Below are 21,241 nucleotides of genomic sequence, written 5' to 3'. Positions count from 1 at the left end.
CCTGCCTAAAGGATCCATCCCCCGCCCCAATCCTAAGCCTGGACTCACACAGGCCATGCTCCCGTCCACCCGGAGGTTCAAGGACAGCTTCCAGGAGGCCCTCCTCCCCAGTATGTCCATCCTGTCCTCATTTGGCTTCAAGGCACCACCTGCCTTAGAACCTGGTTCTAAGGGAGCAAGGGAGTGGGGGGCAGGGTTTGGTTCAAGGGGGTCCCCACTGCCCAGCCTGGGTGACAAGAACAGGGGACCTGTTCTGCTTTGGACCAGTGGCAATGCCAGGATGTTTAGGTGGTGGGTCTGAGTGGGAGAGATGGGCTGGCAGGGAGAACCAGAGGAGGGCTCTTGAAACTGCATTTCCTGGCAGGCTCACTGCGGTACTTCCTATGTTGTTTGCAGCAATATTGGGAAAGCTGATGGGAGTGTCAGGGGGTAACCCCTCCCCCACGTGATCCACTTGATACCACCATGGTTCTGCATCTTCTGGGACCTGGGCTCAGGGGTAGGTGTCAGGTCTGGGCTCTAGACCTTCTGTGGCTTTGAGTCTGGAGACCCCTAGATCTGGGTCAAAGCCTTTCCCAGTGGCAGGCCCAGATGCCAGCCCTCCCCCATTGCCATGGCAGCAGGAGAGGTACCCATGCCAGCTTTCACCCCCTCTGGCCCTATGCCAGGCTGGGGCTTGGTTCTGCTTTCCAGACCCAGACCTGGCTTGGCTCTCTTTACAAGGCCTGGGGTCAGGCCCGTGCCAGCTGTTGGCCAACTCTTGGGGCTGGGTGCCGTGACCCCATTTCCTGGCCTGCGCTGTGGTGGGCAGGATGCTCCCGCCTGACGGAGCTTCTCAGGTAACTCTGCCTGAGGCGAAGAAGACTGGCCTGACCTGTCAGAGAAGCCAGCCCTGCCCTCCTTGACTTCCTGCCTCCGCGGCCCTAGCACCTGAGTCAGTGGGCCAGCCGGCTGGGGCTCATGGGGCAGGTGCACAGGGGTGCCAGGTCAAGCCTCTTAAAGAGGTTGGTTTAGAGCATAGGTGAGCCATTGATGCCAGGGTGGAAACTGCAGGCCAATTTCCCATTTCTTGCCAAGGCAGCAGCAGGGTGACTAGAGTCCCCGCCCAGCCTACTTGCTCTCAGACTCTTGTTTTCCTTCCTCCTGCCTGTCTCCACACGGTGGCCTCTGCTCAGCACAAACCTGATCCTGTCCCTCTTCACTTAAGATGTGTCATTTGCTTCTTTATTGCTCATCCAATGGAGGGAGACAGAACCCTCCTCCTGATGTACTAGGCCCTGCTCTGTGTGACCTCTACCCACCCCATCCTGAGCCTCAGCCCCTCACCCTTACTGCCCAGACCACCAGCCATGTCGTTCTACTCCCTGTTCCGCAAACAGGCTGTGCACTTGCCTGCCACAGGGCCTTTGCATATGCTGCCCTTTCTGCCTGGAACTCTCTGCCCTTGACATGGTTGATTTCTCTTTAACCTTTGGGTCAAGAGAATACTCACTCCCCTGTGACCAGCCAGAGTCAGGCCCTTCTGCTCCCCGCTGTGTGTCCTCAGAGAGCTTTTCCTTCACGTGTTTGTCTGTGGAATTCTGTCTGCCTCTCACCCAGGCCGTGCGCTTTTGAGGCCAGAGGTGGGGTCTGCTGCACTCACCTTTGGTCACGCCTGCCGGCCCAGCTGAGGGCAGGGCGCAGACCAGCTCACCAAGGGAGTGGATGATTGTGGATGAACTAGTGGGTGAGTGAAAGTCCTGTTAGAACTGCTGAAGGGACTTGCGTCTGGCCCCACTGGCTCCAGCGTCAGTGTGGGGGACACCCAAGGTCACATGACCACGTTGTCCCCCTGCCCCCCTCTCCCCCACAGCAGGCAGTGGTCAGACCAGGTCAAGAGGGCAGTTCTGAGCCCAGCTCACCCTGCTGGGCCCAAGGTAATTAGAGGCTGTGTTACTCACAGGTGACCAGCCCAGGGCACTCCAGGAAGCTGTGGAGCCACCCAGGGACCCACCCAGCTTCCCAGTCCACTCTGTGACTCCCTTTCAGCGGGGTGGGGAGGGGTGGTGGGCAGCTGGCCGGGTAGGGGAGGGGGTGGGCTGGACCCTTTGTTGCCTGGGTGAGGCATGGAGGCAGCTGCCACAGCTGGGCGACCTCTGACTGCTGGGACCACAGTGAGGAGGACGGGGTTCCATTGGAGGATGAGTGTCAGCGTTGAGGTGGGGGTCTAGGCCCGTGGGTCCCCAGGGATGTGAGAGCAGGACCAGAAGACCAGGAGCAGGAAACAGAAACAGATGAAGACACCAGTCTGAGTTCTCCTGGGTGCCCCACATCCAGGAGACTCTGGGCCTGGAAAACAGCAGTCAGGGCTGGGGGCTGCAAAGGGGCCCTGCAGGGCCTGGGAGGGAAGGGGAGTGGTAAATCTCTGGAGAGCAACAGGTTGTTGGCCGAGACAGGCAACACAGAGCAGCAGGGGCTCTGGGGGCTTCCAGCCTCTGCCCCCGCCCCCAGGGCCCCACCTGGGGGACAGAGAACAGGGAGGCCAGGGAAGCATGGCAGGAAGGAGCCCCTGCTCCTGGCCCCTGGCTCAGGCTTGGGCACTGGGGCTCAGAGATGGTGCCTAGGGGAGTTCTGAGTCTCTAGGACAGCATCAAGGCCCAGGAGCAGGGGTGACTGAGGAGAGGGCCCCTAAACCTGGGTCCTGGAGTGCCCAGGCCGACTGTGCCGGGTGGGGATGGAGGGGGGTCCCCAGTTCCAGCACCCCTCTTACCTTCCCGGGCCTGGTGTTTAGGCTGGTGGAGGTGAGACCAGGGACAGAATGATGTATGTCGGGGGGCTTCCTGGAGCTGCTGAGCGTGGGAAGAGATCAGGGCTGAGGTGGAGAAGGAGGGGGCAGCTCCCCTGTGCCCAGGCCCAGCACGGTCCTGGGGTGAAGCAGCTGGGCAGACGGAGGACCTGGGAAAGAAAGGCTGGGACGTGAGGATGTGCTCAGCATGTCGGGAGCGCAGGGAGAGGAGGTGGAGGGTCCCTGGGGACCAGGCTGGATGCAACTGGAGGGGCTGCATCACTCCTGGCCACTGTTGTGCTTGGCCTGAGCCCCGATCTAGAGTCACGATGCTCTCAGCCCTTCCCCTGCCCCTTGGCCCCAATGACTGGCTGTATCCCTACGACAGGCCGTCTCTCCCCCAGGTCTCTGATGCCCCTGCTGGATCCAGACTCCAGGCTCCTGGTCCTGGCGGGAAAGGTGAGGAGAAGCTCAAGCCCCCACCCATGTCGGCTGGTGCCCTCGTTCGCCAGACCTGGCCCCGACCTTTGACCTGGCCAGCCAACTGGGAGAGTGGGGAGTGCAGGATGCTATCCACCCCGGAAAGGAGGAGCTAGAACAGTGCTGCCCAGACTCCACCCCTGCCAGGGGCTCCAGGCACACAGGGCTCCAAGTCTCCATTCCATGCAGTCGGGGTCACTCCCTAGAACGTCAGCTTCGTGAAGACAAGGCCGAGAATAGAGCAGAGTCAGCACACAGCAGGCACTTTGTCCTACTGAACGTATACCCCTGGTGCTCACTCCGTGCTCCGTGATGATGAACAGGCGAGGCAGAGTCTACCAAGGGCTCAGCTCAGTGCCCAGCGCACATCAGCGCCCTGTAGACGTTGGCCATGGCTCTGTGACTCTGTCTTTGGGGAGGGACGGGGCGGCTGGAGCTAGAGCCGGGCAGCCCAGGCCACCAGCACAGTCAGCGAGCCGCACTTGGGTGGGGATCGTTTCAGGGCGAGAGTCAGCTGTACTGCTATGAGGTGGCCCCCCAGCAGCCGGCACTGAGCCCAGGTAAGCCCTGCTCCCCGCCCTGTCCCCCCTCCCCTCCCCGACCCACTCTGACTGTCCTCCACGGTGTCCCTGATAGTGACCCAGTGCCTGCTGGAGAGCGCGCTGCGGGGGGTGGCCCTTGTGCCCCGACGAGCACTGGCCGTCATGGGCTGCGAGGTGCTTCGCGTCCTGCAGCTGAGCGACACAGCCATCGTGCCCATCAGCTACCACGTGCCCCGCAAGGTGAGGGGGTCCTGCGTGAGGGACTGGGAGGGCCTGGGGGAGCCTGGGGGACTTGACCTCACTGCCTGTGTGCTTGTGTGCCACCAGGCTGTGGAGTTCCACGAGGACCTGTTCCCGGACACTGCAGGCTGTGTGCCCGCCTCCGACCCCCATGCCTGGTGGGCTGGTAGCAACCAGCAGGTAGGGCCAAGGCCTGGCTGACTGCTCCTGGCCTGCACCACCGGCAGCAGCCGCGTCCGTGGCACGTGGTCCAGCTGTGCACTAACTCAGCTGCCTGGTGTCCCCTATCCCCACACCAAGCCCTCCTGCCTCACCTGCCGGCCTCTACCCACAGGTGCAGAGGGTCAGCCTCCACCCAGCCTGCCGACCCCACCCCAGCTTCACTTCCCGTCTGGTGCCCCCTGCAGGGCCCACCCCGGAAGAGGCCCAGCCTGCAGAGACACCTGTGGGTGATGCGGACCCCAGCGTGAGTATCAGCATAGCCCACCTGGCTTCCCCGTTGCAATGCTGCAGCAGAGGCCCCGGGTCAGGGCAGGAGTGTGTGGCCTGCCCAATGGTCTCAGAAACGCAAGAAGCACAAGTGAAGAACCTCAGTGTTCTCAAATTGAGCAAACGCTTAGAAAGTGAGACTTTCACATAAAAGCTGGATTTCTAGCTTCTCTTGAAAGGTCTTTTTTTTAAAAAGTAATTTATTTATTTATTTTTTTGGCTGCGTTGAGTCTTCCGTTGCTGTGCGCGGGCTTTCTCTAGCTGCGGCGAGCGGGGGCTACTCTTCGTTGTGGTACAAGGGCTTCTCATTGCGGTGGCTTCTCTTGTTGCGGAGCATGGGCTCTAGGGTGCATGGGCTTCAGTAGTTGTGGCACACGGGTTTCAGTAGTTGTGGCTCACGGGCTCTAGAGCGCAGGCTCAGTAGTTGTGGTGCACGGGCTTAGTTGCTCCGCGGCATGTGGGATCTTCCCAGACCAGGGGCTCGAACCCGTGTCCCCTGCATTGGCAGGCGGATTCTTAACCACTGCGCCACCAGGGAAGCCCCTCTTGAAAGATCTTGACCATTCAGGGCCCACCTTCCCAGGAGCAGCAGCTGCTACCTGCTGTCCCACGTGCTAACGCTCAGCTCACCCCGAGTTACCTCCTGCCCATCAGCGATTGCGTCCCCACCCCACATCCCACGGTGGGGCTTCCTGCCTACCCCAGTGTCCCAAAGTGATGACCCCGGCATCCCCTCTCTCTTTGGCTGACCACCCGCCTGACGGGGCTGCTGGCTGACCGGAGCTTCTCCCCCAGGAGGGCTTCTCCTCCCCTCCCAGCTTGCTGACCTCGCCCTCCACGCCCTCCAGCCTGGGGCCCTCGCTCTCCAGCACCAGCGGCATCGGCACCAGCCCCAGCCAGAGGTCCCTGCAAAGCCTGCTGGGTAAGTGCCTCAGCGCGGGGCTAACCCCCTACCACGGGAGCCCTGTCCACCCCCACCCCAGCCACCCTCCTCTGCACCCCAGTCCTGCCTCCCCCCACAGTCCCGCCCCCCCTCCTGGAGGAGTCACTTCTTTGCGGGATGAAGAGAGTCTCACCTGTAAGAGGGTGGCCTAAACGTTCCGAGATCCCTCAAGTCTCATTCTGGACGAGTTGTGTTGGCTGGACTGGCAGAGACCTGGGCACACAGCCCGCACGGTCCTTTGCTGAGGGGAGCAGGCAGCCCGGACTCAGGACTGGTCCGGGTCCTCCTGCAGGACAGCGTGGGGCAGGCAGGCAGGGCACCCTCACCTCACGTGGCTCCGTGTCCCTGCTGCCCGCCAGGCCCCAGTTCCAAGTTCCGGCACGCTCAGGGCACCGTCCTGCACCGAGACAGCCACATCACCAACCTCAAGGGGCTCAACCTCACCACACCTGGCGAGAGCGATGGCTTCTGTGCCAACCGGCAGCGTGTGGCCATGCCCCTGCTCAGCAGTGGTGGGCAGGTGGCCGTGCTTGAGGTGAGGGGCCCCACCCTGCCGCGCTGTCCCCATGTTCCTGCAGGACGCTGAGGGCGTCAGTTGCCCACACCAGCTCACATTCTCTAAGCACAAACCAAGTGCCCAGCATCCCATGTGGTGTGTGTGTGGAGGGGTGCTACTCTTATCCCCATTTTACAGATGAAAGCGGTGAGGCACAGAGAGGCTTAGTCACCTGCCGGGTCACACGCTGTGTAAGTGGTGGAGCTGGGAATTGAACCCAGGTCACCTGATCCCCAAGCCTGAGCTGTTTCCACCACTCCATGCTGCCTCCCTCACTTTCCGGGGGCCTCATGGTTGGCACTTGGGGCTCAGAGCGCAAGGTGGCTGAGGCAGAGAGCTTGGGCCACCTGGTGGTGCATCATCAGCTGCAGAGGGTGTGGGCCCAGGCATGCTGCTTGCCCTGCAGCCCTGGGGACCGGACTCTCCTGCCCGTTACTGATGGGCCTCGGGGTGGGGGCACCTCCCACAGCTGCGGAAGCCCGGCCGTCTGCCCGACACAGTACTGCCCACGCTGCAGAATGGGGCAGCCGTGACCGATCTGGCCTGGGACCCCTTTGATCCCCACCACCTCGCTGTGGGTAAGGAGGCTGGGCACTGGGCTTGAGGGAGGGTCCCAGGGCCCTCAGTGGGAACAGAGAAGGGGGGCCTTGGGTCAGCAGTGATGAACCTGTGCTCTCCGCAGCTGGGGAGGATGCCAGGATCCGGCTGTGGCGGGTGCCCCCAGAGGGCCTTGAGGAGGTGCTCACCATGCCCGAGGCCGTGCTCACAGGTCAGGGGGGCCTGGCTGGGGGCCGGGGGGTGGGCGGTGGCTCCTGAGGGGCTCAGTGTCACCCCATGCCTCGCCCCCAGGCCACACGGAGAAGATCTATTCTCTGCGCTTCCACCCGCTGGCAGCTGACGTGCTGGCCTCCTCTTCCTATGACCTTACCATTCGGATCTGGGACCTTAAGGCTGGAGCAGAGCGGCTGAGGCTGCAGGGCCACCGGGATCAGGTAGGACAGCTTTGGGGGCAGGCGCCCAGCCACAGGGCAAGAGGCTGCTTCTCACGTCCCCACCTGCCCCCAGATCTTTGGCCTGGCCTGGAGTTCTGATGGGCGGCAGCTGGCCACTGTCTGCAAGGATGGGCACTTGCGGATCTACGAGCCCCGGGGTAGCCCTGAGCCCCTGCAGGTGAGCAGGAGGGGCTGGGGGCGGCCCTCAGACCTGGCGGGGGTCCCAGCTGGGCCTCATGTACTATATTCCAACAGGAAGGCCCAGGGCCTGAGGGGGCCCGTGGAGCCCGCATTGTCTGGGTGTGTGATGGTCACTGTCTCCTGGTGTCTGGCTTTGACAGGTGAGAACTCCGGGACCACTATTCCCATCCCCAGACTTCAGCAGCCATCTGTGCCCCCTCCCCCAGATACACATACACCTGTCAGGCATGCAGAAGCTATCCCCAACTCTCATTTATTGGACAGATGGATGGATGGATGGATATGTGGATGGATAGATGGATGGGTGCATGGGTGGATTGATGGGAGGGAAGGAGATGGGGAGGAATGAATCAACTAGGGGTCCAGAGGGATGAAAGCCATCCCTGCTGCAGAGCCCATATCTGGTGGGGATCAGACGAAGCACACAAAACACAGAACCAAGACTCCTGAAGAGGTCCAAGGGATGGGCATTTGGTGCTCTCGAGGAAGGATCAGGGAGGGCCTCCTAAGAGAAATATCATCTGAACTGGGTCACAAAGGGGCTGGTAAACACAGACCCGGAGGAGAGGGCATTCACCTCTGGGTGGAGTGGCCCAGAAGGTGACCAGCCTGGCTGGAGCAAAGGGCCTGGAACAGAATGTGGGGAGAAAAGTCCAGACTTAGTAGCCATGGTGGCCATGGGACAGGAGTGTGCTGAGGAGGGGCAGAGGGGGCAGAGGTCCGGGAGGAGGCGGGGCGGCAGGTTAGAAAGCTATTGTATTAGGCCAGGCCAGTGGTTCTGAGGCTGGGTTAGGAAGGAGGATGGGCAGAGGCCTCTCCTCCCACCCCGAGGCCCTCAGGCCTCCAGCCCCACAAGATTGGGGGCCTTGCTGGGGTCCTTGCCATGCCCCAGGCCCCTCCAGCTCTGAGGACCTGCTTCTGCCCCCCTGCAGCCGAAGTGAGCGCCAGCTACTCCTGTACTCTGCTGAGGCCCTGGCCAGTGGCCCCTTGGCAGTGCTGGGGCTGGATGTGGCTCCCTCGACCCTGCTGCCCAGCTATGACCCAGATACCCGCCTGGTGCTGCTCACGGGCAAGGTGGGCTGGGGTGCACAGGCGGGGGCTTTGGGCAGGTGAGAGGAGGTGGGGGGAAAGGCAGCTAATGCTGCCTACCTCACTGTTGCCGTCCCCCCAGGGCGACACCCGCGTGTTCCTGTATGAGCTGCTCCCCGAGGCCCCCTTCTTCCTGGAGTGCAACAGCTTCACGTCACCTGACCCCCACAAGGTGAGCCCTCGCACACGCTCCCTGGTCCTCCTTCCGTAGGTGGGACCATGGGCTACCCGCCCTCTCGTGGCCATGTGCAGGACTGCAGGGGCCTGTGGGGCCCTTGAGTCACTGGGCCGGGCGGGGTGTGCCCAGCAGCCTCCGGAACTGGTTTTTAAACTCAACCATTGTTAAAAATTAAACTATGTAAGTTTAAGTTTTATGAACCCACAAATAAGTTACAGTAAAGACCAAGGCAATAGATACTTAATTTATCACTTCCTAATTATTTTACTTGACTTCACTATTATTTGTACTGTTGAGGTTATTTACATCTGTGGGCCCCGTCTGGCAGAAATACTGTATCATGGGCTGCTACTGCACATCTCTTCCCAAATCTGCATTCACCCGGTCATGTTAGTAGTGTGAAATTGGCATGGTGGGAGTTTTCACACCATGGAAATAGGCAAACGCTACAAACCAGGGCATTTTCCCTCCAGAGAGCTAGTTGTTAAATATCACACCACTCTCCAGGGATAGGCCTTGGTCCTGATGGTCCTAAGTGAGGGGGCCCAGGTGCTCAGTGTGAGCTCTGGACTCCAGCCCCAGCTCGACTCCCCTGCCGCCCCAGGGCTTCATTCTCCTGCCCAAGACAGAGTGTGACGTGCGGGAGGTGGAGTTTGCCCGATGCCTGCGACTTCGCCAGACCTCCCTGGAGCCTGTCACCTTCCGGCTGCCCCGAGTCAGGGTGAGGTTGGGGGCCCAGCATGCCAACGCCCAGCACCCCCTGCCTGGCCCCTGTCAGAGGCTTTGGGGCCTGACTGGTCTTGTCACCAAACTGCCCCACTCACTGCTCTTTGGGGCACCTGTTCCCCTTACTCTGCTGACGTTCTGAAACTTGCAGAAACCTCAGATTGGGGTCCTGGGTCTTGCCATGCCCCCTTCCCAATGGATGCCTGTGTGCCCTAGGCCTCTGGTCAGTACCTCAGGGCAGCCCCTTCCTCCCTCCCTGCAGAAAGAATTCTTCCAGGATGACGTGTTCCCAGACACGGCCGTGAGCTGGGAGCCGGTGCTCAGCGCTGAGGCCTGGCTGGGAGGCGCTAACGGGCAGCCCCGGCTTCTTAGCCTGCAGCCCCCTGACATGACCCCAGGTAGGATGAGGGACTGGGCTGGGGGGGCAGGTAGGAAGCAGGGGAGTGGGTGGGGGTTGGAGAAAGGGGCAGAAGGCCCAAGTCCGAACCTCCATCCCTGCTGGCAATCAGAAACCTCTAGTGCTCCCAGGGATGGGGTGGTTGCTCTTCGGACTTGGTCTCTGAGCCCCTGGAGGGCAGGGCCCAGGGTCTGTGTTTCCATCACAAGCCCTCCACCCCCAACACACATGCGCACGTGCACACGGCCTGGTGCCGAGGGCAGGCCTTGTGAGCCGAAGTGCCACCTCTGGACTCTCTGCCATGGAATCCCCTAGGGGCTGGTACCAAGCGGTTAGGCCAGGAGGCCCCACCCAAGGGGCTCTCTGCTGCCTGATGCTTGTTGCTGTCCCACCCCAGTGAGCCAGGCCCCCCGTGAAGGCCCTGCCCGGCGGGCCCCATCCTCAGCACTCTACCTGGAAGAGAAGTCAGACCAGCAGAAGAAGGAAGAGGTAGGCATGGAAGAGGGCTGGCCGCTGGGGTCACAGGGTCCTGGCTGCTCCTGGTGACTGCCCTTCAGTTCTCTAGTCCAACCCAGATTGGGCAAGGAGCCAGTGTCACCCACTTGTCAGTTGGACAGGGAAGACCTTCCAAAGCCCTGAAGCTGACCGCTGCCGCCCCCAGGGCACAGGGCTCAGGAAGCCAGGGAAGGGTGGAAAGAGGCCCCACCCTAGCCTGGCCCAACCCAACCAGACCCAAGTGCGCTGGGGACCCTGGTGCATATTTGAGCATCTGAGGCAATATGTGGAGACAGCTGCCCTGTGACTCTGATGTTCCGTGTTACAGTCTGTCTGTCTCTGGTTCCCCCATCTCTGTCAAGGCATCTTTTTCAATGAAAACCATCAACTTTGTCAGGGCTCTAATGAAAATGATTCTCCCACAACCTTGAACCTCGGGGTTCCAACCTTGAGATCTGACATTCTTGGGGTCAGAAGTCCTGTTCCCTTCCCACCTCTTCTCCCGTCCCCTCTCCCAGCTGCTGAGTGCCATGGTGGCAAAGCTGGGGAACCGGGTGGACCCACTCCCACAGGACTCCTTCGAAGGTGTGGACGAGGACGAGTGGGTGAGTGGACGAGTGGGCCCTGCTGCCTGTCCCATCTCTCCCCGACTCACGCCTGCCGCATGCGCCACCCCCCTCCCCCAGGCCCTCTCAGCTCCCTCCCACTTCTTGGTTTATCTCCCCAGGACTAGCCTGCCCACCAGCCACCTCTAGCCTCACCTGCCACTGCCGCCTCCTTGAACCACCTGGTGCCCCTGCACACCTCACGTCTCACCCTCAAACTGGAAACCACCTCTTGGCCGGGGCACACCTCAGCCCAGAAGGCCTGGCTTCCTTTGGGTCTTGGGCATTTCCGTAGCCTCTGGGCCCTGCTGCAACCCCCATGGATTGTCCGCATCTCTGTGTTTTCTGGGACCAGCTGCTTCTCCTCAGCTGCCTGCTAGCATGTGGAGCCAGGGGCGTGGGGGTGGGGTGGGCGTGAGGGCTCAGTGGCATGTCCCTGGGCAGCCGCTGGGCTCCCTGTCCCCTCTACTCTGACCTGGGCTGGTCCCAGCTTGGGCTGGCTTCGCCCAGCACCTTCAGTTATCACATGCCGTCCTATCTTGCCTGCTGCTCCAGTTCTGGTCAAGGGCCTAGGGGGCTGGCCCCCCACCAGGCCGTTTGGAGCAGCACCAGCCTCAGGGGCCTGGGACCAGTAGCCCTGCTCCCCAAACTTGTAGCCAGGAGGAATGGGCATCACAGAGCTGATAGCCCAATGAAGGGGGTGTGAGCCCCGCAGGGAGTAGCCTGCACGTACCTTGGATGTTTTTAGCAATTAAACTTTTCTAAGCTGGCCACCTCTCGTGCCGCTGTGGTCTGTGGGCTGGCTAGAAGGGGAAAGGGACAGGAGTATGGGTGAGGTCGGTTTGGCCCTGGGCTCCCGCTTGTCCCAGGCCTCACTCTGCTCCTGCTGGGAATTCATTCATTCATCCAACACGCTAGTATCCGGCAGGGCTCTGGATGGCAGCTCCTGTAATGAACGGGAGAGACATGGCTTCTCAAGGCACTTAGTATAGTGTTAGTAGGCAGGGGTGAGCCAGACCATGTGCAAGTTCGCAAATAGACAGTGCAAGGAGGGCTGTGAAGTAGATAAACTATGTGAAAGGGAGGAGCCACGGGGATGCAGGGGGAGACTGGTCAGGGTCTGAGAAGCGACATTTAAGCTGAGAGCTAAGACCTGAAGGCCATAAAGCCATGGAGAGAGCCCTGGGAAGAACGTTTCAGACAAAAGGAAGGGCAGCCAGGGTGCTGAGAGAATAAAGAATTTGGAGAGTTGGAGGAAAGGAAAGAAGGGCAGTGGTCCAGAACATAGTAGGAGGCAGCCCGACTCTCATTCACTCAACAAACATTTGCTGAGTGCCTTCCATGTGCCAGCCACTCTTCCAGGTGCTGATGCCCAAGAGTGGAGAAAAGAGGTCAAAGTCCTGCCCTCCAGGAATCCACATTCTAGTGGGAGGGAACAGATAATAAACATAAAGATGAATGAATGGTATAATTTGATAGAATGTGGTAAGAGCTTCAGAAAAAAATAGGAGGGATCGAGAATGGAGGTTTATGGGTCTTCCCTGGTGGTCCAGTGGTTAAGACTCCAGGCTTCCACTGCAGGGGGCACTGATTTGACCCCTGGTGGGGAAAATAAGATCCTGCATGTCACATGGCGTGGACAAAAAAAAAAAAAAAAAGGAGGTTTAAACCAAATACAAGGGGCTTCCCTGGTGGCGCAGTGGTTAAGAATCCGCCTGCCAATGCAGGGGACATGGATTCGAGCCCTGGTCTGAGAAGATCTCACATGTGCGGAGCAACAAAGCTCATGCGCCACAACTACTGAGCCTGCGCTCTGGAGCCCATGCCCTGCAACAAGAGAAGCCACCGCAGTGAGAAGCCTGTGCACTGCAACGAAGAGTAGCCCCTGCTCACCGCAACTAGAGAAAGCCCACGCCCAGCAACGAAGACCCAACGCAGCCAAAAAAAAAAAAAAAAAAAAAGGACACAGAAGGCCACATGTAGTATGATTCCATTTCTATGAGACATCCATAGACGAGGAGGCAGATTAGTGGTCACGAGGGGCTGGGGGAGGGGGAAATGGACAGAGACTGCTCATGGGTATGGAGTTCCTAAGGCTGGGCTGAAAATGTTCTGCAACTAATGGTGATGGTTGCACAATTCTGTGAATATACTAAAAAGCACTGAATTGTGCATTTCAAAAGGGCAAATTGTGTGGTGTATGAATTCTCTCTCAATAAAGCCTGTATTAGAAAAGCAAAGGAATGGAGGACAAGTTGCGGCGATGGTAGGGCATCAGGGTGGCCTCATTGAGAAGGTGACATTGGAACAAAGACTTGAAGGAGGAGGGAGACGAGCCCTCCTTTCCAGACAGAGGGAACCTGGAATGAAACCTACTTTGAAGTTTCCTGTTTTCTTGAATATTTGTGAGAATTTGACGTCTTACTTATTATGTTTGTGAGGTGTTGTATGTTTATTGCATGTCTTTTAGTCCCAAATATTTTGGCAAAATGGAGGGAAGAAATAGCAACCCCCCCATTTGACCGGTGTTGTTCTGTTGCTCTTAGCGCCCCAGGATAAGCAGGAGGGCCAGAGGGTCCTGAAACCGCCCATCAGTAGCCTCCGGTGGTCGCCGGAACGCGGGAGGCTGAGGCAGGCCCCGCCCCGACTCCGCCCACGGGCCATAGGTCTCCGCCCACACCCCGTCCTTTCTGTTTGAAGCAACGCGCATGCCCAGCGCACGCGCTATTCGCAGCTTCTCTTGAACTTTGACCCGCCGGCCGCCCTTGAGCCGGGGCCGAGGGGCCGGCAAGCCGGAGCCCGTGCCCCCGAAGCAGAGTGGCCGCCATGGTGAGGCATGAGGAGGGGAGGGGAAGGGAGGCAGTTTCGGGGCCGGGGCTGGGAGCTCCGGCCGGACTGCGGGCGCCACGCGCCACCTGCGTTCCTGGCGGGGAGCGGGGACCGGGGTGTCGCAGCCGGGGGTTATTGAGGCGGGCGCTGGCGACCTCGGGGCCAGGGAGAGCCTTCTGGCTGGAAGGCAGGGCGGGTCTGGCGGGCCGGGAAATACCGAGCAGATGCGATCGCCGTGTGCGCCAGCCACGTGCCGGCAGCCCAAGGTGGAGGTAAGTCCGGCCCGCGAGCCCCTGCTCGGTCCTCGAGCTAGTTGATGGTGTCGCCCTATTATCGTCCCCATTTGAAAGCTGGTGAAACGGGCTCCGGGACTTTCACGAGGAAGTGGCAGAACTGGGACTTGAACCAGACCCTGCAACACCGAAAACTGAGCGTTTCTGCGGTACCATTGGCACCCAGGGCCAGCCCACAGATCTGGGCCACACTGGCTGCGTCAGGTCACCTGGGGAGCTTTAAAAGTGCAGGGTCCTGAGCTCTATCCCCGGATAGAGGATTGTTGAGGGATTGAGGCAGTGGGTTTGGGGAGCCACTTCTTAACTAATAGTGTTAAGGATAAGGTAAGAGCTTACAAGTGCCAGGCCCTGAGCTGAGGCTTATGTAGATTCCCATTTAATTCTAAAGAAGTCGGTGCTCTCATTGTCCCTGTTTTACAGATAAACAATCTGAAGCTCAGGGCATCTGACTTTTCCAGGGTCATCCCAGTTTTGAGCCCAGCTCCTGTGTCCTCAGACTACACACTTAGCACCCATTGTTCCTGCCTTGTAATAGTCACTGCCATTTTCTGAGGACCCCGCCCCCCACCCCAGCTGGGTCCTTCACACACATTCCTGCATGTGGCTCTGGAGGAGTTGGTACCTTAAAGGAGAAAGCAGGCGAGTCTGTAAAATAGGACAATATTAATAGGAAAAGAAAGACAGTGATATGGGAGGGTAGAAATGGGTGGAGCCTGGAAAGGTTTCACCCAGGGGAATGGAGGTGACATGAGCTAAGTCTTTTTTTTATATATATATAAATTTGTTTATTTTATTTATTTATTTTTGGCTGCGTTGGGTCTTCGTTGCTGCGCGGGGCTTTCTCTAGTTGCAGGGAGCAGGGGCTACTCTTTGCTGTGGTGCGCAGACTTCTCATTGCACTGGCTTCCCTTGTTGCAGAGCACAGGCTCTAGGTGCGCGGGCTTCAGTAGTTGTGGCACACAGGCCCAGTAGTTGTGGCTCACAGACTCTAGAGCGCAGGCTCAGCAGTTGTGGTGCACAGGCTTAGCTGCTCCACGGCATGTGGGATATGTGGGATCTTCCCGGACCAGGGCTTGAACCCGTGTCCCCTGCATTGGCAGGTGGATTCTTAACCACTGCGCCACTAGGGAAGCCTGACATGAGCTAAGTCTTGAAGGATGTTGGGATTAGACAGTATTGGAGTAGGAGAGAGGATGTTCAGTGGGTTAATGGGTATGGAGTTTTGGGGAGATGGATAATGAAAATGTTATACAGCTCTATGAATATCCTAAAAAGTGCTGAATTGTGCACTTGAAAAGAGTGACCTGTGTGGTGTATGAATTCAGAGTAAAGAAGTAGGGGAGCCGATCCTGGAGTAGATGGTGTGGCTGCAGTACGTGATGTGGAGAGCCATGAGGGGAGAGAAAAAACTAGAGAAGTCATTTGTAGCCAGAGCTGGGGATGCCAAGCTGGGGGTAGACTGAATTGGCTGGCAGTGGCAGCAGAGGTAGGGTATTGTGTGCGTGGTTTGGGAGGATGGCCAGAGCCCTCCTTCAGCAGAGGGAGTGGGAGGCATTTGGAAGCCCTGTCAAGTGTCACATTCATTCAAATATGTATCGGGCACCTGCTGTGCTAGCCACAGCCCAGGCCCTGGACATATCATGACAGATGTGACAGTTGTGGTCCTGACCTCCCTCCTGCCTAGTTGTGATGCCAGCAGCTGTTTGCAGGGGCCCTGGGTGAAGAGAGCCCCCTTTCTATCTCCATGCATCCTTGAGAAGAGGGTGAGTCAGTGGCTGTCTCTGCCCACCAGCCCAAGGAACTGTGCCTTGAAGGGAACTTTGCACATCCATCTGTCCAAAGCCAGGTTGCCTTCTTGATGCACTTCACACAGGACAAACCACATTCCTTAGGGCTTCCCAACCCCCCACGCTGCCTGGGGCCCTGCCCCAGCTGCAGGGCTTTGGTCCCGCATTGTGCCATGTTGCTCTCCAGGCAGGAAAGCATATGTGACATCTGCAGTGTCCCAGGCGTGGAGTCTCATGGCTCTGACCTCTAATCCTTGACCATCAGCTTGGCCTGAGTTGGATGCTGTGTTGGCCAGTTGCTCTTGCCCAGGGTCTTCAGGCCCGAGCGTCAGTCAGTGGATTATGGGGTGTTTTAGGGCTTTCTGGGAGAGGCCTCAGCCAGTAACTGTCTTCATCCCCTGTGGTAGCTGCAGCTGGCACAGCTGTGCTCCCCATGAATCCTCAGCTCTGAGCACAGCTGACCCACCTGGCACTTGGTAGGCATCTGGGTATTGAGGAGGTAGCTGAGAAGCTTGGCTGCACCTCTGATCTCTAGATCATTCAGCACCAAGCAGGATCTGGTCTGGAAGCAGAGGCAGCTGTTGAGCTACTCTGGACCTGCCACTGTCAGGTGTCCACTTTTTACATGCCTTGCCTCCTGAGGGCCTTAGCCCTCCTATAAGGGGGGTATTATTCTCCCCATTTTGCAGATAAGAAAACTGAGGTTCAGAGAGGTTGAGTGATTGCCAGGGCCACACAGCTGGCAAGAAGCAAAGCGGGGACCCAGGTTATGTCAGCCTGACTGAAGCAGCCTTCTCACTTCTCTTCCACGCTGCTTCCAGCTCCCTGGGAATGTAACCCAGCATTTTGCAGCTTTTTCCCCTGAGGAATTAGACCATCTATCAAATGAGCTGCTGTGTTGGGCGGAGCTTTGTTACTCTCCAGTGCCTGGCCAGTGTCAGGTTTTGGGAAACAAAGAGTAGTAATAAATGAAAATCAACATTTATTGAGCACCTACTATATTATCACGGTCTGAGCCAGGCACTTTATAAGCATTATCTCATTTAATCCCCGTGACAGCCCTATTGTTGGCCACAATAAGAGAGGAAGCTGAGGCTCGGGGAGACTGGGAACTTATCCAGGGCACACAGCTGTCATTTGCACACAGGTGATCCCAGAGCTTGCCTGTGTAACCTCCACATCACTGCCTCCCCCCAGGAGATGCCTCCCGCAGGAACCTTGGTAGCTGCGGTGGGTGGACCAGGCAGCTCCCTTGGATGGCTGGGGTAGCCTCTGAAACTTTGCAGGAAGCCCAGCCTGCCCTGCAGCTATGGAGCTCTGGCAGCAGGAACCACGGGCAGGGGGTGGTGGGGGAGCTGCTCAGTTAGAGCTTCAGCTCTTAACGTTCATTATTTAGCAACAGTCACCACCTGGGCAGAGAAGTAAACACCTGAGTACGAGGCAGTGCAGGCAGGCAGTGTGATGGGGCTGCTGTCAGGTGTGGCAGCAGAAGGGGGTGTGGTCGGAGGCCTGGTGGGAATTCCTGGCCAAGGGAACACTCGGAATCACCTGCTGGCCTGTCAGCCTCTCTGTCCCTCAGACAGGACCAGCTGTCCATCTCAGAGCCTCCTGCCCAACTTGGGAGAGGCTTTAGGCAAGCAGGGGTTGGGGGAGAAGCCAGGTGAGACTTTCCCATCTGAAGCAGATCCTCGTTAGTCTATTCACCCCAGTGCAGCACCTGCAGCCCCACCCCTCCCTCTGATCACTGGAGAGTCTTCATGGTGTGAAATACGGGGCTTATGAAATTTCCACCCACTTGTGAAATCCAAACCCACTTCCCATGTATCAATCCCCGCTAATGGCCCAGAACTGCATCCCACCCCGCCCGTTAGGGAGGTCAGCAAGGTCAGTTCTGGAGTCGGGCTTCCACTGGAATCTAACAAGCCCCTCTTCGGCCTCTGGGTTGGGTCCTGATCCTTGTCATGTTGTGCAGTCGCCCTCCCTGCAGACCCTGGGATTCTGTGTGAGGTGGGCAGCCTGGGGATAGCTGATAGCACTGGCTATGGGTTTTCTGCCCATCTTGCCCCAGGTCCTAGTTGTGTGTCCTCATGTTGGTCACTAAACCCCTCCGTGTTTCAGTGTCTTGAGTTGTTGGGATTCGATGGCACAATAGATAGAATGTGTTTGTCACAGTGCTCAGCACCCTGGCTAAGTCCATTCTTGTTGGAAACCACTTGGATGTGCCACGTGAGCAGTGGTGACCTGCCGCGAGCATTCTCCGGGTGTCCTCCACGCACCCACGTTTGTACCATCTCACACACACATGCTGTCTGTTTGTCATCCTTGGTCACAGTAAGATCTGTATGTTTCCCATCTCACCCGCCTGCCTCATCTTACCTCCTACTATTTTACAAGACCTCTGGGCTCTTGGCTGCTCCCACACATCCCCTACACTTTCTCCCAGTGGGGCTCACCCTGGTCCCCCTGCCTAGAAATCCCCCATTTTCCCATCAAGATTCTACCTGCCAGGAGAAGTGCCGTTGCCTCCCAGAGTCTCCCTGTCCTTCCTGAGGTGTCCCTCCGGTGCCTTTCCACGCCTCTGGTCATGCTTGATGAGATGCCCCACTTGTCTCCGTGGTGCATTGGCCCACGCGGTCTTGGGGTAGAAGACGCTCGCGCTGCGCTGCAGTGGAGGGTTTCCCGCAGGGCCGGGTCCTGGGTATCTTTGTGGTCGCGGTGCTGACTCTCAGGCAGGGTTTGAGTGAAGGAGTGAGCCGGTGGAGGAACAGGGGTTGGCCTGCTCTCCCTCACCACTTGGTCCCTTCTGTGTTTGTCTAAATGCCCGCCTAGTGGGCTTTGCTCCTTGAAAGTGGAGGGTATTTTGCTCTTTCGTTGTGTTGATTGGAACTGACTTGAATAGTGCGGGGAGAATTAGAATGGCACTGCGTTTCCCCACCAGTAAAGGTTGGACCAGCCAAGTACAAGAAGCAGCTGGTGGTGGCAGAGTGAATGGTGGGTCTGGGACCGGCCCTGAGTTCTGGTTCCCAGGTCACTTTGCCTTGGCTCCTGTCCGCCTCTTCCAAAGGACGAGGGAGAGTCCCGTCTGCCTCTGGGGACTCTCTTGGGTCCCCCCCACCTTCCCCGGGCCTGCTGTCCCACGAGCACCCAAAGCCACCCAAAGCAGAAGCTTTTTATCAGGGTGCTTTGGAGGAAGTGGTCTATGGCTGCTGCTATGAGCCTCCTTGCCTCAGCAATCCAGAAGTCTTGTCGCACAGCCACCACTTCCAGGGTCCATCACTGGGGGCTCTGAGAATGCAGCCTGCTAATAGGTGCCTGCTTTGCTCACAGGCCAAGTACCTGGCCCAGATCATTGTGATGGGCGTGCAGGTGGTGGGCAGGGCCTTTGCCCGGGCCCTGCAGCAGGAGTTTGCAGGTAAGCTTGGGCCTCTGTCTCCTTGGGCTGGGAGATCCTGCCTGGCTCAGATTTTCCCAGTAGCTCTGGGCTCCTCCCTCACACTGGGCCAATTGTGAATGCAAGGGCCCTCTGTGGGCTGGGGTTCTGGCAGCTCAGGTAGCCTGGGGCACTTCCCGTTGTGGGGCAGTGCTACTAGATCTTGGGACGATCCCATAAAAGGGAGACCTGATGGGCGTGAGCATCCGGCCAGAAATGGGCACACTGGCCCTCCTGGCCGCCTGTTTTTGTAAATAAAGTTTTTTTGGAACAGCCATACCTCTGGCTGTTTTCAAGGCAGAGTCCAGTAATTGCAACACAGACTAATTGGCCTGCAGAACCTAAAATACTCATTCTCTGACCCTTTAAGAAAAAGTGTACTGGCTCCTGAATCTAGAGGCGTTGAAAGGGAAGAGGTCACCCGAGGCAGCCTGCTTTGGTGGCCTAGGTAACCGCAGGGCAGAGCCATGCTGCCTCCCCCTGCTCGCAGCTTCACTCTGTTCCCCATAGTAACCTAAACTCCCCAACTTGCGATGCACCCAGGAGGTGGAGGCCAGGGGAGAGAAGAGGGACAGGGTCATCTCACGGTCTAGGTTGGGGACCTGATGCCAGGTTTGACCAGCCCCTGCCCCTGCCCTCACTTTACTACCCCCCACCCCCAAAAAATCCACTCCTGGAGAAGAGATGCCCTCTGGCCCGGCTTGTCTCCTCCCCCACGCCACCTGGCAGCGGTGAGCTGCCCACGTGGAAGGCCCGGGGGAGCTCCAGGCTGCTGAGTGCCGAGTGCTCACCCGTGTGTCCACACAGCCAGCCGGGCAGCAGCTGACGCCCGGGGACGCGCGGGACACCAGTCTGCAGCCGCCTCCAACCTCTCCGGCCTCAGCCTCCAGGAGGCACAGCAGATTCTCAACATCTCTAAGCTGAGCCCTGAGGAGATCCAGAAGGTGAGGCCACCAGGCCAGCTCCGAGACAAGCAGAGCAGAAGTGGGGATGGGGCGGCAGGCCACCAGCGTTGGGAGGGGGGATGGGGGCGGCAGAAACGGGCAGGAGCGGGGGCTCTGGCTACGGCCAGCTTGGATTCGAAGAAGCCACTGTCCCTTGTCAGTGTTTAGGCCACAGGTAGCGGTGGCAGAGGCGTGGGCCTCCCTCAGTGGGCACCTGTCCGCTTCTCCGCCCCTCAACGGCTCCGGGTGCCGTAGCGCGGCGGAGGGGGCGAGCCCTTTCGCTTTCCTTTTTGTCATCTCCTAGCTTCCCCCGCCTCTGTAACCCAGGGACCCTCACCGTCTCCCCTCCTCTGCAGAACTACGAACACCTATTCAAGGTGAACGATAAATCCGTGGGTGGCTCCTTCTACCTGCAGTCAAAGGTGAGTGCTGGGAGGAGGGCAGGCCGCGGGGCTGCTTCTCACTGGGCCTCCCTCGTTTCCAGGCAGTTCAGAGCTTGGCAGGAGAAAGGTCCCTGGGGCGCAGGGAGCCCCCTGAACTGCCAGTCCCTCAGGGCTGCCAGCTCCATGTGGCCCAGCCAGTGGGGCTGTGTTGGCCTGGGCCCTGTGTCACCCTGGACAGTGGTGCCCCCAGCAGCCGAGGCCTTGAAGGGTAGAGTGCTGGAACCAGCTCTCAGCTCCCAGACTCAGTCAGTGCGTCCCCAGGCCCCTCTGTTTATATTCTGCTCAGGCTGTTACCTCTGACCTGCCCACTGCTCTCCAGGAAGCTGGAGCTGGACCCGGGGAGGGAAGGGGCCATCCTGCCTAACTGTTTGTGACTCCCTCCCCAGGTGGTGCGAGCGAAGGAGCGCCTTGAGGAGGAACTCAGAATCCAGGCCCAGGAGGACAGAGAGCGAGAGCAGCCGCCCAAAACGTGACCAGTCAGTGCCTCACACCCCACCCGCCCACCTCTAATTTATAGCTCGGTAATAAATGTCTTTTCTGCATTTCTTGAGTGCGCACATCCAGATTCCAGAAGGCAGGCTGCTCTTCCCGCCAGCCGTGGGGCTGTGCGTGCAGAGGAGGGGAAGCAGTGGCCTCTGCCTGACCGTTAATTGGGCCTTTGACACCCAGCGGGGCCAGTGTGGGCAAGGTTGGCGAGAAGCCAGCCAGCCTGGCCCTGCTCGTCCAAGGAAGTTGGTCGCGTTCTGTCAAGTACCGGACACAGGCACTCCTGCTGTCTCGGTCCCAGTGCCAGGCCCTCCCCTCCGCATCACCGCCCT

At 58.9% G+C, this 21,241-nt stretch overlaps 2 protein-coding genes across 4 annotated transcripts in view; both read left to right on the top strand.

The window, feature by feature from the left end:
* CORO7 (coronin 7) overlaps nucleotides 1-12,986 on the top strand; it is a 59,259-nt gene extending 46,273 nt beyond the window's left edge. The window contains exons 10-28 of one of the 3 annotated variants that reach the window (XM_059897289.1): nucleotides 3,169-3,223; nucleotides 3,747-3,804; nucleotides 3,881-4,026; nucleotides 4,114-4,206; nucleotides 4,361-4,492; nucleotides 5,311-5,437; nucleotides 5,818-5,993; nucleotides 6,484-6,592; nucleotides 6,697-6,783; nucleotides 6,864-7,006; nucleotides 7,080-7,184; nucleotides 7,262-7,347; nucleotides 8,140-8,281; nucleotides 8,379-8,468; nucleotides 9,079-9,195; nucleotides 9,463-9,598; nucleotides 9,995-10,086; nucleotides 10,611-10,697; nucleotides 12,425-12,986. In XM_059897289.1, the coding sequence (XP_059753272.1) occupies nucleotides 3,169-3,223; nucleotides 3,747-3,804; nucleotides 3,881-4,026; nucleotides 4,114-4,206; nucleotides 4,361-4,492; nucleotides 5,311-5,437; nucleotides 5,818-5,993; nucleotides 6,484-6,592; nucleotides 6,697-6,783; nucleotides 6,864-7,006; nucleotides 7,080-7,184; nucleotides 7,262-7,347; nucleotides 8,140-8,281; nucleotides 8,379-8,468; nucleotides 9,079-9,195; nucleotides 9,463-9,598; nucleotides 9,995-10,086; nucleotides 10,611-10,697; nucleotides 12,425-12,451 (2,008 nt within the window). In that variant the 3' untranslated portion in view covers nucleotides 12,452-12,986. The other 2 variants (XM_059897288.1, XM_059897290.1) reach the window with 2 other exon arrangements.
* A 431-nt stretch (nucleotides 12,987-13,417) lies between these two features.
* On the top strand, nucleotides 13,418-20,965 carry PAM16 (presequence translocase associated motor 16). The gene is made up of 5 exons (XM_059897295.1): nucleotides 13,418-13,526; nucleotides 18,934-19,018; nucleotides 19,844-19,980; nucleotides 20,337-20,402; nucleotides 20,810-20,965. Exons 1-5 carry the CDS (start codon nucleotides 13,524-13,526, stop codon nucleotides 20,894-20,896), a joined length of 378 nt encoding a protein of 125 aa, XP_059753278.1. The 5' UTR covers nucleotides 13,418-13,523; the 3' UTR covers nucleotides 20,897-20,965.
* The last annotated feature ends 276 nt before the right edge of the window (nucleotides 20,966-21,241 follow it).

Source organism: Balaenoptera ricei, chromosome 15 (assembly GCF_028023285.1).
Source record: "Balaenoptera ricei isolate mBalRic1 chromosome 15, mBalRic1.hap2, whole genome shotgun sequence".
NCBI lineage: Eukaryota > Metazoa > Chordata > Mammalia > Artiodactyla > Balaenopteridae > Balaenoptera > Balaenoptera ricei.
The sequence above is the reverse complement of the archived record's forward strand: the minus strand, read 5'-3'. Positions and strand labels throughout refer to the sequence as shown.

What these genes read in the sequence shown, in the direction of transcription:
- PAM16 (XM_059897295.1), top strand. An exon ending in CCTGCAGCAGGAGTTTGCAG is followed by an intron (nt 19,019 to 19,843) that starts GTAAGCTTGGGC and finishes GTGTCCACACAG; the next exon opens with CCAGCCGGGCAGCAGCTGAC. An exon ending in CCTTCTACCTGCAGTCAAAG is followed by an intron (nt 20,403 to 20,809) that starts GTGAGTGCTGGG and finishes CTCCCTCCCCAG; the next exon opens with GTGGTGCGAGCGAAGGAGCG.